The 18,136-nt window shown below is 37.0% G+C and overlaps 1 protein-coding gene across 4 annotated transcripts; it reads left to right on the forward strand.

The window, feature by feature from the left end:
• Positions 1–1,079: 1,079 nt before the first annotated feature.
• On the forward strand, positions 1,080–17,134 carry LOC129441423 (uncharacterized). Of its 4 annotated transcripts, none has more exons than XM_073871798.1 (3): positions 1,080–1,285; positions 1,610–1,697; positions 15,028–17,134. In XM_073871798.1, exons 1-3 carry the CDS (start codon positions 1,118–1,120, stop codon positions 16,689–16,691), a joined length of 1,920 nt encoding a protein of 639 aa, XP_073727899.1. In that variant the 5' UTR covers positions 1,080–1,117; the 3' UTR covers positions 16,692–17,134. The 4 variants fall into 4 exon arrangements, with proteins under 4 accessions (XP_073727899.1, XP_073727906.1, XP_073727905.1 ...); XM_073871805.1 differs by lacking the exon at positions 15,028–17,134 and adding an exon at positions 3,329–4,939; XM_073871804.1 differs by lacking the exons at positions 1,080–1,285; positions 1,610–1,697 and adding exons at positions 10,945–11,061; positions 11,377–11,464.
• Positions 17,135–18,136: the final 1,002 nt, after the last annotated feature.

The raw sequence follows: 18,136 nt of genomic DNA on the forward strand, positions 1-18,136 counted from the left end.
CACTAATCCATACAATCCAAAGTACAAAGGGAATTACTTGGTTATCTCAAAAACACAATATTGTATGGTAGAATATATATATAAATAGAGAGAGAGAGAGAGTTAGTACTGTACTGGTTTCTTTATAATGCTCCTCACTCCAGGCCAGTTGGTGGCGGTAATACATCATTGTTTTGTCACCCGCCACTACATGATGAAAAGCAGCAGTAGAAATCGCCAATAGGCTTTATGCCCAGCTGCACTAATTCCTGAACTTCAGCCAGCTCCTTGTTTCCTGTCTGCCATTATTGGACAAACTGATTAATCCAGGTGTGCCTGACCTCAGTAGTCACAACAACAATAATGGCAGACAGGAAACAAGTAGCTGGCTGAAGTTCAGGGAGTAGTACAGTTCGGCATAAAGCCTATTATAAGCAAAAGAAGCACAAAAGAGGAAACTAGATTAAGGCTGGGACATACTATGTTGAATAAAACCTTAAAATTAATAAATAAACATCCAACAGGAAAAGGTGAGCACTGTGGAATAGAGAAATCAGTTGAACATGTTATTTGTGTGTGTCAAAAGTATACTAATCGACAAGAAATAATGATGAATGAACTTAGAAAGATCGGAGTGGTTGAACTTAAGCTTAAAAATAATTGAGAATGGATTAGAAAGTGTATTTCTTTATCTCAAGACAACAGGGCTGATTAGGAGAATTTTGTGAGTGAATACATATATGTGTTTCCTCCTGTTTTGTTTTGTTTTTGTTTTGTTGGGTTTTTATTTGTTTGTTTGCTTGCTTTTTTTGTTAAAAAAATGTGGAAAGTCTGGTCCATATTCCAATACAGTAGGTGGCGATAATGCACCTTAAAGTTTGTGGCCTGAGACTGTTGAGCATGTAATAATGAAATGTGAGGAATATAATAGAGAGAGAGAGAAGAATTATTAAATAAAATGAGAAGCTTTGGTAATAACAATGTCATCCTTTTTGATTTACTTAATTGTACAGGAAAATCCATAGTGCAAACTGAATTAATTAGATATCTCAAAAGCACAAGATTAGATTGTAGAATATAACTATTAACAAAGTTTTTTTTCTCTTTTTCTTTCTAAAACTGTACTCCTTTCTATATAATGTTCCACACTCCAGTCCAGTTGGTGGCGGTAATACACTATAAGTTGGCTTGTCAACCGCCAATAAACAGTACAAGAAGAAGAAGGAGGAGAAACAAATTTAAAGAAAGAAGAAGAAGAAATCGCCCATCACTAGACTCAGTGCGATTGTACTTCGGTTCAGAAAAGGTTTGTATTTTTGAGCATTTAAGCATTCAAAAGTTGGTTAAACGGTGCAACCCGACTCAGATAGTTTTATAACCTTGCTCCAATTCACGACATCGTCACTGAAACCTTTGATCGATATTATTGTAAAATGAATGTAAACATGTTTAAATGTAATACTGTGGTGCTTGTATGAGATCATAGTTTGTGTAAATGGCTCATCATTTATTTTCTGTGGATTATTGGGAAACCGTTATTTGTCGTTTTTTGTTTACAGTGATTATTCCCATTATACTTAACATGCCAAAAGGTTGTTGAAAACCTCAAAACATGAGATCTGTGTTACAGATGGCAGCGGTTATTAAAGAGGAGACTGAGGACATTATACTTACAGAACCATACCAAATAAAGACTGAAGATGATCAGGAAGAAAAAGGTTGGTGTCTTTTTTAAACTTAAATTTTGTTGACATTCAGGGAAGAGAAATATGTTTGTTTACATGATTTTGGTCTATCACGCTTGCCACAACAACATCGTTTCAGTATTTAGCATTTCATTAATGTTCAAAATACTTAGTTTACATATAAATATTTTAAGAATGCAGTAAGTTGATTAAATATTCATTTGTTTAAATTGCAGTCCCCATAAAAGTTTTTTTTTGTGGGCTGCATCTCCCTGGATAAAATCCCCTTGATCTAAATAATCAACACAACATTTACTGTGATGCACTAAAACTTGAAAATATTAAAACATACTTTGCTGAAAATTAAAATTAAAATTAAAATTGTTTAAAACTTGTTTTTTTTTATATAAATGTGTTCATTTTAAATGTACCCTTTATTCATTTACCATTGAATTTCATTCAATTGGTTGTACTGAACTAAAACCTTAATTTTATCGACACCATACTAGCTTGATCTTGATTTATTGTTACACACTGTCACGATGTGTAGAGAAGGTGACCTCAAATTGTTTTAATCACACACGTGTGTGTGCGTGAGCACATCTTACCGTGGTAAAAAAAAATAAACCAAGAAAAATATATTTCCCCCAAATTATTACTTAATAATAAAATTAATAAATTATTACTTAACTCTAACAGTTATTTCATGTTGTACAAACGTTTTATAGAAGTAAAATAAATGAGCTTATTTTATTTAGTAAAAAATTAATTTAAGGTTAACCAGTGTATGCATATGTTGCCCAAGTATTTATATTTTCAAATGGAAAACAAGCAGGGGTTTTGCATTTTATATAACATTTTGTTTCATTGTAAAAAATACATTAAAATAAGGAATGCCAGGGTGGCATGTATTGGTTAGACTTTATGACAACCTCAATACTTTGTTGTTCCATTTGCGATATGACCGGACTTGCGTCCTCTGGAGGTCATTCTTCTTAATCTGAACTTACAAGTCCAAACTTGGTGTTCTTGGTAATGAGAAACGCCCCCGTCTTTTTTTTAATTGACTGTGTTTCTGGACTGTCTGCCATTGCTAAACTTCAAAAGTAATCTTCACACACATGCTCTTAAATACATTTTTCTATTTTCACACAGTTTTTTTTAAATGCTTGCATCGACCCCTGGGTCCCACTTGGTATTACATGTTTATAACATAAATTTCCTTTTATAAATCTTTAAAAATCTTGATAACTTGTATATCATTGTAAAGAATGTAGTTTTCATATTTCAAAAAGTGAGATGGTGAGGGTTATTTTGAAAAACAGATATGGGCCCCTAAAAACCTGTAATAATAATAATGCAGGGACAGTAATTTCCCTTCAGTGTTTTCTTTAAAAAGAGACCAAGATTAGACATTAAGACCAAATAATGTCATAGTTATATTAATTTGGATGTGCATATCACTTTTCACCCCCACTCAATAAGTGGGCTTTGTGACAGTTAAGGGTCAAACTTTATTCTTAAAATTATTCTCATATTGATGCAACTTTATTTTCATAATTTTGACTTTACTCTTGAAATATCCTCCTTACAGTTTTTCTGTAATTTTTACTTACTTTTGCATTCTTTATTTGTCAAATTAATTATTTTAATGTTTATTTTAGACATAAAAGTGGACGTTGACAAACTCGCCGACGTGGAGGCACATCAACATCAGAATCCTCAGAATTTGATTACAGGAGAGAAAACTGTCAATTGCTTACAGAGTGAAAATACTATTTTGCCAAAAAGGATCAGAAAAGCAGGATCCAAAACCTGCCATTACTGCAATAAAAGTTTCAAATATAATGTGCGTCTTACTCTCCATTTGAGAAGTCACACTGGAGAGACTCCTTTCTCTTGTCAGCAATGTGGTAAGAGATTTACTCAAAAAGGAAACCTTTGTAGTCATATGAGAATTCACACAGGAGAGACCCCTTTCAAATGCGAACTATGTGGAAGGGGTTTCACTAAAAAACACAGCCTGAAAAGACATATGTGTACTCATACTGGAGAACACCCATTCCCCTGCTATTACTGTGGAAAGGGTTTCTCACAAAAACCAAGGCTCATAAGTCACCTGGAAATTCACACTGGAGAAAAACCTTTCACCTGCCTTCAATGTAAAAAGAGTTTTCGACAGAAATTAACACTCACGAATCACTTAAAAATCCACACTAGAGAAAAATGCTTTAAATGCGGGAGAAATTTCAGAAGCATAACAGAGCTTAATAGACACCAAATAATCCACATCAGAGAGCAGCCATTCAACTGCACCCTGTGCAATAATACTTTCACTTCAGATAGAAACTTGGAGCGTCACATGATGTTTCAGACCGAGAAGAAACATTTCACGTGCCCACAATGTGGAGAAGGTTTCGCAAATAAAGGAAGCTTCGTGACTCACGTAAGATTTCACACTGGAGAGAAGAGTTTTACATGCCCCGCGTGTGGAAATCAATTTGGCCAGCAAGGGAACTTTAAGAATCACATAAGATGTCACACTGGACAAAAGCCTTTCGCTTGTCTTCAATGTCCGGAGAGTTTTTACTATATAAAAGATCTGAGGACTCATTTAAAAAATCATGATGATGAAGAAGGATTACAGTGTCTCGAATGTGGCAAGACGTATGTAAAGATGAGGAATTTGACCAAACATCTGCTGGTTCACTCTGAAGAAAATGAGAAACTGTTCAATTGTGATAAATGTTCGAAAAAATTTGGCTCACGCTCGCAACTAACAACACACATGGAAAGTCACGCAGATAAAGTGAAATCTTACGTGTGTGGTTTGTGTGGAAAGTCTTTCAAGTTTCTCAAAAATTTTGAAAAACACCAGAATAGACATGGCAGTGATGCATCCACTATAGCAATCTACAAAACACAACATCAGCAGATTTCTAAGGGCTCAGAATTGGGGTCAGCGGTTCAGAGTCATCCTGCTTCAGAAATCCTAAAAACACACGAGAGTGTGCAAACTGGAGAGAAGACATACAGTTGCTCTTCGTGTGGGATGAATTTCAGCACATCAATTTTTCTGTTGGCTCATAAAAAAAGACATTGTACAAAATAGTCAAGATGACACATCTGATGTCTGTTCTCATTCAACAATGACAATTAAGTGTAGGTCTGAAGAACAGTCCAGTAATGTAAATCCTGCTGGTAGATACCACAACATCTTGATGTGTTTATTTTTTTGTATTTGGTCAGAAACTGATAAATGTATTATTCTAATAGTTCTTTGTTTTCACTCTTTTTTTTCAAAGGTCTATAAAAAACAAGTTGTTACAAGTTGTACTTGTAAATAATATTATCAAGGAGTAGGGGAGAACTGGGGCAAAGTAACGTGGGACGAAAGTAACAAAGCGATTTACATAGAGCCCTGACATCCTAACAAAAATATTGATCTGTCCAAGGCTGCGTTTCCCGATAACATTGTCTCTCAGCGCGCTACGAAGACTCTTAAGTTAAACCCTTACTACATTTATACCTTTTGTAGGCGTGTTTCCCGAACTGTTCTTTTGCGGGTTTCTTAAGGTATACTTTCTTACGTACAACGTTACCAGGTGCTGTCCATAGCGATGGTGCTGAAACGGTTGATATCGACCACTTGACAATCAATTGTTTACTTTATGCAATAGGTACTTTGTTGCATTATGAGAGAGCGCTGTTTCTTAAGAAGCATTTCAGAAAAAGCTCAAATTTATTTAAATTATTAGGACTTTGGTAAAAATATTTCAAATTGCAAACAACTAAATCCAACCTTGGATATTTGATTTCATATCAAACCCGTGCTAAACCCGCAACTTCCTGTCCAAACGTATCATGCGTAACCTGCTCCAATGCAGTGTCTCTTTTATCATAAACGGTTTTGATGTGTGTGCAGCAGGCACTTATTTTAATAAAACACGTGATGCACGTGGTTCACATGACGCAACAAACACAAATTTTGAAAACACGAGCTACACACGGGACACTCCGAACACTTATTTTGAATTTGCGCCCCTCGGAAGAGCAGTCACGAGCCGCCACTGACAAGCAGTAATCAAGTGGAGCGGTTTCTTTCGAATCATGTTTATGAAGAATATGGCATGCAGTTGCCTCAAAGTTATAAAACATCTAAAAACTTTGATGGAAAGTGGAATTAACATTATTAATCATAATAAGGGAAATCAACTATGATGATTTTGAAATAATTGGGTATATTAGAACAGATGCAAAACAGTTTGAGCACCATAGTGTCTTTATTTACTCCACAACTAGGGTGGATTTACCTATAAAGGCACAACACGCGAAACATATCTAGCCTACAACAGCTACTATGCAGAAAAAAAGAGAAGCCGCCATCTGATAAATTTCGGGGCTTTTCCATTGAAATTTACTTTGCAAAGTCTGCTGAATTTGCTCCCGTGGCATGCGATTTTTACTTGATTTATTTGGAAACGCGTATTAACGATAAGGTACAACTTAAGAATGACGTAGAGCTAAGAAGGTTTCGTGGAACGGGACCTAAAACATTATCTTTTAAAATTACGTTTTTTTCTGAAAATTGTTACTTTCGTCCTCGCTCTCCACTACATACCGATGCCATTTTAAAAATACATTTCCATAGAAACATGCGGAATGAATTACAACTGGCGGGTTGCACAACGTCTAAAACTGCACGAAATTTCAACCTTGTTGATTTCCTCCTCTTTTCCACTCGCTGTCCAACGCGGCATTCTAAAAATATCAAAAATTATTTTCAACTCGCTTTGGCGCTGACGCCCTCTATTTGAGAACGCTTGCCGCGTGTGTGTGCCCCCTTAAAGCCCGGAATACACTGCACGATAATTGGCTGTCCCAGATGAAAGATATCCATCTTGAAACTATCGTCGCGATTTCTGTTATCGTGGCTCTCCATCGGTGGTCCTATGTCGTACAGTGAGAGAGGTTCAAAGACGGCCGTTTTCCCGGTCTTGCGTCCAAAGATAGCCTACGATAGTTTTCTGGCAGTGTCAGAAATTCGGCATGATCACCGCACAGTGTGTTTGCTGCTACGACCTGCGCGCCGGTATTTGTTTACCACGAGCGCATGCTGGTGACGTTGCGCAACGTGTGACGCAGCCGCCGAAGCTTCCGTGTCATCATCGTACAGTCTACATGCCTCTCGTACCCAAGTTTAAACGATACATGTCGCACAGTGTGATAAGGTAATGATCTTATAAGAGGACAAAAATCGTGCAGTGTATTCCGGGCTTAACGGGATACACTGCACGATTATTGGCTGTCCCAGACGAAAGATTGCCAACGTGAAACAATTGGCGCGATTTCTGTGATCGTGGCTCTTCATCGGTGGTCCTATGTCTTAAGCCCGGAATACACTGCACGATTTTTGTCCTCTTATAAGATCATTACCTTATCACACTGTGCGACATGTATCGTTTAAACTCGGGTACGAGAGGCGTGTAGACTGTACGATGATGGCACGGAAGCTTCCGCAGCAGCGTCACACATTGCGCAACGTCACCAGCATGCGCTCGTGGTAAACAAATACCGGCGCGCAGGTCGTAGCAGCAAACACACTGTGCGGTGATCATGGCGAATTTCTGACACTGCCAGGAAACTATCGTAGGCTATCTTTGGACGCAAGACCAGGAAAACGGCCGTCTTTTAACCTCTCTCACTGTACGACATAGGACCACCGATGGAGAGCCACGATCACAGAAATCGCGACGATAGTTTCACGATGGCAATCTTTCGTCTGGGACAGCCAATTATCGTGCAGTGTATTCCGGGCTTTACAGTGAGAGAGGTTCAAAGACAGCCGTTTTCCTGATCTTCCGTCCAAAGATTGCATGCCGAATTTCTGACAGTGTCAGAAATTCGGCATGATCACCGCACAGTGTGTTTGCTGCTACGACCTGCATACCGGTATTTGTTTACCACGAGCGCTTGCTGGTGACGTTGCGCAACGTGTGACGCTGCTGCCGAAGCTTCCGTGTCATCATCATAGTCTACATGCCTCTCGTACCTGAGTTTAAACGATACATGTCGCACAGTGTAATAAGGTAATGTGATCTTATAGGAGGGCAAAAATCGTGCAGTGTATCCCGGGCTTTACCGTGGGTTCACATCATCCGCGTTTGAGGCGTAAAATTGCGTCTACCGCGCCTAGTTTGCTGCTTGCTACTCGCTTCATTCGTGCGTGAATTTCTAGTCATCGAGACATTCACGTGGAAATTCCCGTCATGGGAGGGGCTTCTGCGACTCCGCTCGCTTCCTGTAATCACGTCACTAGAGCAAGCTCCTGATTGGTTAAAGCTGCGCGTTTTTCCGCCACAGTTCAAATTCTTCAATGTGAATGTTTTGTGATGAGGCAAAAAAGTCATTCTAAATGTAGGTTTCTGTTTCTTCTCTAATGTGTTTATGTGCTCATTATCCCTAATCTTTCATCTGCCATTTCACTTGAATTTGTTTCAGGTTATGTAATGTCTTTCCGAATCCAGTTTCTAGAGAGGTGCCTTTATATACAAACAATGTCTTCTGCCGCCTTACCTTTCTGGTATGCAAACTGACAGGGATCAAGATATTTCTCCACATGTGGCATTAAATTATTTAAAACTATCTTTTCACATACTTTCATAGTGACTGAGGTGAGGGCCACCGATCTCAAATTATTCATACCCTCCACTACTTTCTTTTTAGGTACCGGTATGATACAGGATTCCTTCCATAAATCAGGCAAAACATTAACAGAAAAACAATAATTAAACAAAGTAGAGAAAATGCTAACTAACTGAAAAGTACAGCCTTTTAGTACCTTAGGTCAGGACCAGCCGCTTTTGTAGCTTTTAACTTCCTAAACATGTTATATACGTCATGCTCATTAGTTTGAAGTGTATCTTCTGCTATCTAAACTGTTAAATAACTGCTCTCTAAGAGAAGTCCATTTTATCAAATCTATTATAAAAACTATTCAACTCATTTGCATATTGCATGGAGCCATTTAGTTGACTCCTATCAGGCTTCCCTTTACCTACGTATCCACTCATTAACTTCATACCTTCCCACACCTTCTTCATATCATTCTCTTTAAAATGTTTCTCTACTTCACATTTATACCTATACTTCTCCTTATTAATTTCCTTTCTAAGTTCTTTATGGACCCTTTTCAATGACTCTTTATCCCCCCTAGCAAAGATTTTTCTCTTTTCCCTTATTAACCTTCTAATCTCATCATTCATCCAGGGTTTACAATTTGCATACAACTTAACCCCTTTCTGTGGAGCAGCAACATCAGTACAAAAATTAATATATCCGCAAACAGACTCAGTAAATTCTTTAATATCCTTTGCAGCGTTCTCAAAACCGCCCAGTCCGTTCTTTCAAATACATCCTGCAGACTATCAATCACGTCATTTGTCATCTTTTTAACAGTGACTGTTCTGGCTTTCTGTCTTTGTACCAGGGGGATATATTTGGGGCATAGCAACACCAAGTTATGGTCGGCTTTGCCCTAAACCTGCACTGTAATAAAAATCCGTAGAAATTGCAGCTGGGTTGCCGGTAACTTACCGTAGATTTAAATTTATGTTATTTGCTGGCAACATTTTGTTCAAAGCTAAACGAACATCAAACATCCACAAGTCTTTGTCTTTACAGAGCAAAACTAAAAAAACACCATCAAGCAAAACATTCTGGGAAACAAAATCTGAAGCTAAAAACAGAAAAATGTTGATGATGATTTCTGGTTCCCAGAATGCTTTGCATGAGGCTGTTATTGTATAGTTTTATTCTGTAAAGACAAAGACTTGTTAATATTTAATATTTATTTAACTTTGAACAAACTCTTGCCAGTAAATAACATACATTTAAATCTACAGTAAATTACCGGCAACCCAGCTGCAATAACATTGTAATTTCTACGGAATTTTTTTTACAGTGTGGCAGTTTTCGAGACACATACGCGTCCTTGACTTTGGTGTAGCTCTGGTAGAGGATTGTATCCCCCCTGGGGTTGCATTTAACATGTTGATAATAATATGAGCCACTGGTCTTTATTGCACAATGATTGAAATACCCAGTTATCATAACATCCATTGTGGTAAATGAGTATGAACAACCTATCTTTGGTTTTCATGTTTTTAGATAAAAAAAAATTGTCAAACATGTCTTGGTTTCAATTTTTTTTGTAATGTTGACCTAAATAGTATATTTAACTTTGATGGTCTGATTATTTGTAACACGTGTATTATTCAACCATTAAGTTCAGGTATAGATGGATGAAAGTGCATTGCATTTTTTACTGGTCCTTTTCAAATGTTCATATATGCAATGCCCTCAATTCTGGTTTATTGATCTTTCTGCAGAGTATTGATTCAAACTTTATAAAAGTTTAAATTTGAATAAGGTGAATCATACCAGAAAATACCAAATAAAATACATTGGTGTGCAAAGGTCTGTGCTGCGGCAGTGGCAAAAGGACTAAGGGCATTTTACTTAAATGTACATAACTGAGGCCTGGTTTTACAGACAAGATGAGCAAAGCCAGGACTGGTTAAATTAAGATACTTAAGCATATTTTATAAACATGCCTTAGAAACGATGTTATTGTGTGTATCTCGAGACAAAACAATGGCACTGGCTTATTTTAAGATATGTCAGTATTTGTTAGGCATTAATAAGTGTAATAAATAGTTGCTGATAACCTATTTTGGGACATGCTGCTAACCGATGGTTTAAAGTAAAGTTATTATTTGTAAGGTCTATCAGGTTGGTATGTTTAGGACTTTTGAGAAAAAAGATTTTGAGAACAGATGAATCTCAACATCATACAGTCACTGGTGAACAGGATGCAGAAGGTGTATGTAACTTATGAACTGGATATTTTTTAGAAGCTCTTGTTTTTATTCTGTTTTCCAAACTTTTTATAAATATTTATTTTAAAATAACTTGTTTAGGGCCAGACTTAAATAAAAACAAACCTTCATTTTTAAATGATATTTTTTAAATCCCATTTTTTTTGTTCGCTGTACATATTTGTACCTGAAAGTAAGTTTAGCCAGCTAACAACTTTGACTGTTTTCACTTTCAAAAAGATGATTAACATGTGGAGGACTATCTTACTATTGCATAGTAAAATAATTTTACTATACAAAGCATCTATGTGTGCGGTGTGGCGAATATTTGTTGTTTATTTAATTTTATTAAAAACAGGACTGATAAGGAAAATGTGACGTATTAGGCACTGCAGGAAGGAAACAATTCCGAAAGATGGCAGTAGTGCAGTGTTGTGCATTTGAGCTGAAGACTTTTATTTTGCTCTGACTGTGTGACGTCATTTAAGTTGGCCCAGGGCGCTCGTGTTTGGGCTGAAGTTTGTGTTTTTGAGAACTTAAGCATTTGCAAGTTGATTAAATGGTACAAACTGCTCAAGATAGTTTGTATACTCTTGCTCTAATTCGCGACATTAAAACCTCTCATCGATATTATTCTAAAATGAACACAAACGTTTTTAAATGTAATACTGCGGTGCTTGTATTAATCGGATCATAGTTGGTGTAAATGCCTCGACATGTATTTTCTGTGGGTTATTGGGAAAAGGTTTTTTTTGTTTATAGTGATTATTCCCATTACTTAACGTACCAAAAGGTTATTGAAAACCTACAAACAACTGAGATCTGTGTTACAGATGGCAGCGGTTATTAAAGAGGAGACTGAGGACATTAAAGTGACAGAACCATACCAAATAAAAACTGAAGATGATCAGGAAGAAAAAGGTTGGTGTCTTTTTTAAACTTAAATTTTGTTGTGATTCAGCGAATAGAAACATGCATGATTACATATCTTGGATGCTTATTTTAACAGCACTATAGAATTTAGCATTACATTTAAAAAAAAAAAAGTAAATATAATAAAGCAATAAACCCCAAGAAGCAGTGGGTTACCAGTGCATTTTATAACAGCTAAGGGGCGTTGTTCGCGGAGTGCCTAGACCCCCTTGGCTGTTGTAAAATGCACTGGTGGCCCAACGCTTCGAGGGGTTTATTGCGTTTATAAAACGGTTACTTCATATGCATAACGTTAGCGGGGTTTTATAAAATAAAACATAAATAAGTTGTAATTATATTAGTATAAATATTACTCTTCCGCCAAACAAAGTAGTTCCTCAGAATCAAGTGTGGCTGAAACAGAGCGCAGTTCCCAACCAACAGAGATGCAGCAAAGATACAATGAAAATATGATTTAAGACTGTGGTGTTTATTTTTATAAATCAACATTCATCTAATTTATACATTAAACTTTATATCGTGCAACTGTTGAAGTGATGATCAAATATGCTTGGAAGCATGCTTAACTTTTTCCCCGTCAGCGTTTTTTTAAGTTGCCACCCAGTTTTAGTTGAATGTCTTACAGAAAAATTATCTTCTTTAAATAAACATAATAAAAATAAAATATCAAATGAAAGAACAGTCCATCCGCTTTCCAACAACATCAAAAAACGTTTCATCCTACCTTCATTTGTTGTCTTATCAGTTATCACCTCTCAAATTTTCAGCTAAATGCGGAGATAATTCCATTTTTGTGAAGAACTTTGTAAAAGATCAGATTCAGAGCCTGATCAAAACACACGTCACGCTAAATCCACCACAACGCTGTTGTGTCGAGTGAATGCCTCAGTGTTTAAGTTGGGTAAGATTGCCCTCTAGTGGATAATAGCAGAAATATCAATAAGACAAAAAAAACTTCAGAGAATGTTTTCTCTTTATTGACGAAATGTTTTATTTATTGACATTTATCTGGATATCGCCATAATTGTGCAAATGTAGAAAAATTAAAAAATGATTAAAGACTGTGGTGTTTATTTTCATAAATCAGTACACAGCAACAGTGGCGCAATGATACTTGTGATGCGGTCTGAACCGTGGGGTTACCGGGTATTTTATCACGGCTTAGAACGCGTTTCAACCAATCAGAATGAAGAACCAGAACGAGCCGTTTTATAATAAATATTTTTAACAATATAATCAATTTAATAAAAAAATCTTGCAGTCCCCGTGGACGTTTTATATGGGCCGCAGCTCTAATCCCTTGATCGAAATAATCACAACAACGTGATATTAGTCTAATGCGCTAAAAACTTGTTTTCACACAGTTCTCAAAATAAGTCTAAATAACAAAAAACGAAATAAATAAAATTATGAGAATAGTAAGTCATAAGAGAGATGTCTGCTAAAGGTCTGTAATAGATCTGTAAAAACATCTGATAATGGTCTTATAAAGAGCTGTTTTACATTCATTCTAAATCAAAAAACACCTTGCAGACGTCTTCAATATGTCTATATGACATCTTTTAGGAAACGTCTCAGAGACTCATTGCAGTTGAGCAAACAATAAAATCAATTCATCTTGCAGATGTAAACGCAGACGTCTCTGAGATGTATGTTTGCTATAATATAAACTTAAATGCCTGATAGAAATTAAATCCTAGCAATACAATATTAATGTTCATGCTAATCTGCTTGTCTGTATAGGCCTATGATTTTATTAAAAGGTGAGTACAGAAATTGGTATCTTCTTCACAGATCTGCTTGTTCACATTACTCCAAACACATTAAAGGGATAGTTCGGCCAAAAATGATATTAAACCCATGATTTACTCACCCCCAAGCTGTCCGAGTTGCATATGTCCATCGTTTTTCAGACAAACACATTTTCGGTTATTTTAGAAAATGATTTAGATCTTTCAATTGATTAAATGTAATGTTACGGGGTCCACAACCTTCAAGTCCAAAAAAAGTGCGTCCATCCTTCACAAAATAAATCCAAACGACTCCAGGATGATAAACAAAGGTCTTCTGGGGGTGGTCCGCGCGGTGTTGTTGTGGAACTATCCATATTTAAAACTTTATTAACGTAAATAACTACCTTCCGGTAGCGCCGCCATCTTAGGCTATGTCCACACGAAGCCGGTGCATTCCCTATCCGATCATTTTTTTCTCTTGCTCTAAAAAAAAAATCCGTAAACACGAAACTGAAAGCGATGTAGTATATATGACGGACCAGTATGGGGCGCTGTAATTCTGCCACAGATATACACTATACATGGAGAAGAAGACTTTGAGCATGCGCATAACCAACGTATGGTGTTGTCCATTATCGCTTGTTGCTCACCACAATTGCATAGAAGCAATAGATTTTGCTGTAATAAAGCTAGTAGGCTTTAGTAGCTTCTGTAGCAAGAACACAATCACGTAGTCCGCCGTTATTGTTGTTGCTGTTACGCGTGACGCTTCCGAAACGTGATGTGATGACGTTTTCGCTTTACCAAATATACGGATTGGCTGTACAGACGAAACCGCAAGGGTGTCGGTTTCAGATTTATCCACTTTAGGACCCGTTTTCAAAAAATAGCGGATTCAGTCTCCCAAAACGCTGGATCCGTGTGGAAAGAAACGCCAATACGATAACAAATTTATACATATACAGTGATATGCGTCTCCGTGTGGACAGCCCCTTAGACTCCTCTGTATTCAGGAGAGAGTATTAGCATAGTGAATGCACTTTTCTTAGTGACGTATGACAAATTCGGGGGGCGGGGGCACAGAGCAGTAGCTTCCGTAGGCTGCGTAAGCACTCATCCTGAATGCAGACGCGACTAAGATGGCGGCGCTACCGTAAGGTAGTTAATTACGTTAATAAAGTTTTAAATATGGATATTTCTACAACAACACCGCGTGGATAACCCTCAGAAGACCTTTATTTATCATCCTGGAGCCGTTTGGATTTGTTTTGTGAGGGATGGACGCACTTTTTTTGGACTTGGGGGTCGTGGACCCCGTGGCATTGCATTTAATCAACTGAAAGATCAAAATCATTTTCTAAAATATCCGAAAATGTGTTTGTCTGAAAAACGATAGACATATGCAACTCGGACAGCTTGGGAGTGAGTAAATCATGGGTTTTGGCCGAACTATCCCTTTAATGCCAAAATTACAACTTTATTCTTCAAATAATTCTGCAACAAAATTTTGTAATTTCAACTTTCCACTTGAAATATCACAACTTCGTCCTGTATTGTTGATTTTATTCTGAAAATCTATGACTTCATTGTAGTTTTAATTGCTTTAATCTCGCAATGTTTTTTTTAATCCTAATCTTTTATCATCAGCAACAGTAGAATTTTGGTGGCTCAATGTACCAGAATTAAAGGCATTAATGTAAGAATTGCAGTATTTAGCACATCAAAGTTTAATGACGTTGTGTCATTTGATAGGGGTTGTATATTTTATTCACCTTTCGTGGTCTTTAATTGTTACAATATTTTTTATGTTCATTTTAGACCTAAAAGTGGACGTTGACAAAATTGCTGTTGTGGAGGGACATCAAGATCAGAAACCTCAGAATTTGATAACCGACGAAGAAAAATCTGTCAAGTGCTCACAGAGTGAAAATACTGTTTTGCCAAAAGGGACAGAAAACAAACAAACCTTCAATTGCCATTATTGCAATAAAAGTTTCAGACTTAAAGTGTATCTTGCTCGCCATGAGAGAAGTCACACTGAAGAGACTCCTTTGTCTTGTCAGCAATGTGGTAGGAGATTTACTCAAAAAATAAACCTGAAAAACCATATGAGGATTCACACAGGAGAGACTCCCTTTTCTTGTGAGCAATGTGGTAGGAGATTTACTCAAAAAATAAACCTGAAAAACCATATGAGGATTCACACAGGAGAGACTCCCTTTTCTTGTGAGCAATGTGGTAAGAGATTTACTCAAAAAGTAAACCTGAAAAGACACATGAGAACTCACACAGGAGAGACTCCTTTCACCTGTAATCACTGTGGAAAGAATTTTACACAAAAACAAACGCTCAATAGTCACATGCGAGCTCACACCGGAGAGAGACCTTTTGTTTGCCATCAATGTGGAAAGAGTTTTAGACAGAAAATATCGCTCACTGATCACATGCGAATTCACACCGGAGAGAGGCCTTTTATCTGCCATCAATGTGGAAAGAGTTTTAGACAGAAAGTAACGCTTAATAGTCACGTGCAAATTCACAGTGGAGCGACTCCTTTCACCTGCAATCACTGTGGAAAGAGATTCAGACGAAAATCAATGCTCAATGGTCATATGCGAGCTCACACCGGAGAGAGACCTTTCACCTGCCATCTCTGTGGAAGGAGTTTTAGTCACAAAGTAACGCTCAATTATCACCTGCGAATGCACACCGGAGAGAGACCTTTTATCTGCCATCACTGTGGAAAGAGTTTTAGACAGAAAGAAACGCTCGATAGTCACGTGCAAAGTCACGCCGGACAAAGACGTTTCATCTGCCATCACTGTGGAAAGGGTTTCACAAAGAAAATGAGCCTCAATAATCACTTAAGAGTTCACACTACAGAAAACAGTTTTTTATGTCATACATGCGGGACAAGTTTCAGAAACATGGAAGAGCTTAATAGACACAAAGTCAATCACACCGGAGAGCCTTTCACCTGCTCCGTGTGTGGAAGAAAATGTGCACATGAAGAAATCTTAAAGAGTCACATAAGACTTCACACTGGAGAGAAGCCTTATGTTTGTCGTCATCAGTGTCCGGAGACTTTTGCCTGTCTAAAAGATCTGAGGACTCATTTAAAAAATCACCATGAAGAAAGATTACAGGCTCCAGAATGTGGCAAGACGTTTCTAACGATGAAAAATGTCATAAAACATCATCAGCTGAATCACACTGAAGAAAATGAAAAACAGTTAAATAATTTAAAACAGCACCGAGAAATCAATAATGTTAAGCAACACCAGCAATTTTGTACTGAAATCAAACCTGACAAGGGTTCAGAATTGGGCTCAGAGATTCAGAGTCGTCCTGCTTCAGAAATCCTAAAAACACAGCCGAGTGTGCAAACTGGAGAGAAGACATACAGTTGCTCTTCATGTGGGATGAATTTCAGCACATGGATTTTTCTGTTAGCTCATAAAAAAAGACATTGTACAAAATAGTCAAGATGACACATCTGGGGTGGTTTCCCGGACAGAGATTAGCTTAAGCCAGAACTAGGCCTTAGTTTAATTAGGAAATTATTTAACATGCCTTACTAAAAACTATATTTTTTTGTACATTTTAAGGCAAAACAAAGTGCACTGATGTTTTAAAGTTAAACAAAAAGTAAAAAAATGGTTGAATAAGGCCTGGAGTAATTTTTATACTTTCCTCATAGGTTATTCTGAAAAGTCATACATACATGTTTTGTGGTCAGGCCAGAAAACTTTCTTTATAAATGTGGGTTTTATGATGTGCTTGTTATCTCTAAACTTTAATCTGCAGTTTTACTTGAATTTGTTTCAGGTTATGTGATGTTATTGTGTCTCTCAGTTTCAAGAGAGGTGTCTTGTTTTTTATATAATGTCTGATTAAACAAGGCAAAGTAAAAAATCTAATTCATTATTGGTGTGTTTTCATGTTTTTAAATAATAAGCAGCAACCAACAGTAACCAACACATTTTTTGTCTTTGTTTCATGTCTTTCTTGTAATGTTAACCTAAATATGGTAATTGTTTTTTTGGGACATGCTAACGAGGGATTGAAGATAGATATTCATAGTTATAATGGCTGGTTTTATCTGGTCTCACAGACTAGTAGTTGGTTTCACATAAAAGCAACCAAGTGTTTTACTGTGGCACTCAATGAGACAGCGATTTTGACGTATGAGCATAGCCAAAAAGACGCGAACATGAACTCTTTTAAAGAGTAACTAAACCCTTAACCAACTTTTTTTAGTTAATGATCTGTAAGAATGATGCTTTATTAGTGCTGTTCATTGATTTTAGTAAGTTTTTTGACATTTGGATATAAAATGTTTCAATACTACAATATATGGTGTAAAAACGTCTAAGTGCTGCCCTCTTCAGGTTGAACGGTGGCTACTGCAGTTGAATTTTCCTATTGAATGTTGGGTCCAAAAAGTAACTTGTGACGTAAGCAGGTTCAAGCTCACCACGCCCTTGTTACAATCTCACTACACACTTAAGTTCTTCCCCTCTATCTCTGTTAGGATCTTCCCACTTTTCTTGCATTTTTCAAATATTGCCAGTGGGTGGAGACAGGCTCTGAACAGGGGTTCAGACAGGATGCGCTACCTGTGTTACAAGCTTTTTTTTTAAGTGTGGCAGCACATTCTGATGAGTATATTATGCTGACAGGATGCGCTACCTGTGTTACAAGCCTTTTATTAAGTGTGGCAGCACATTCTGATGAGTATATTAAGTGTGGCAGCACAATCTGATTGCTATATTATGCTGACAGGATGTGTTACCTGTGCTACAAGCCTTTTATTAAGTGTGGCAGCACATTTTGATGATTATATTATGCTGACAGGATGCGCTACCTGTGTTACAAGCTTTTTTTTAAGTGTGGCAGCACATTCTGATGAGTATATTATGCTAAC

The sequence above is a fragment of the Misgurnus anguillicaudatus genome, chromosome 2 (genome assembly GCF_027580225.2).
Source record: "Misgurnus anguillicaudatus chromosome 2, ASM2758022v2, whole genome shotgun sequence".
Classification (NCBI taxonomy): domain Eukaryota; kingdom Metazoa; phylum Chordata; class Actinopteri; order Cypriniformes; family Cobitidae; genus Misgurnus; species Misgurnus anguillicaudatus.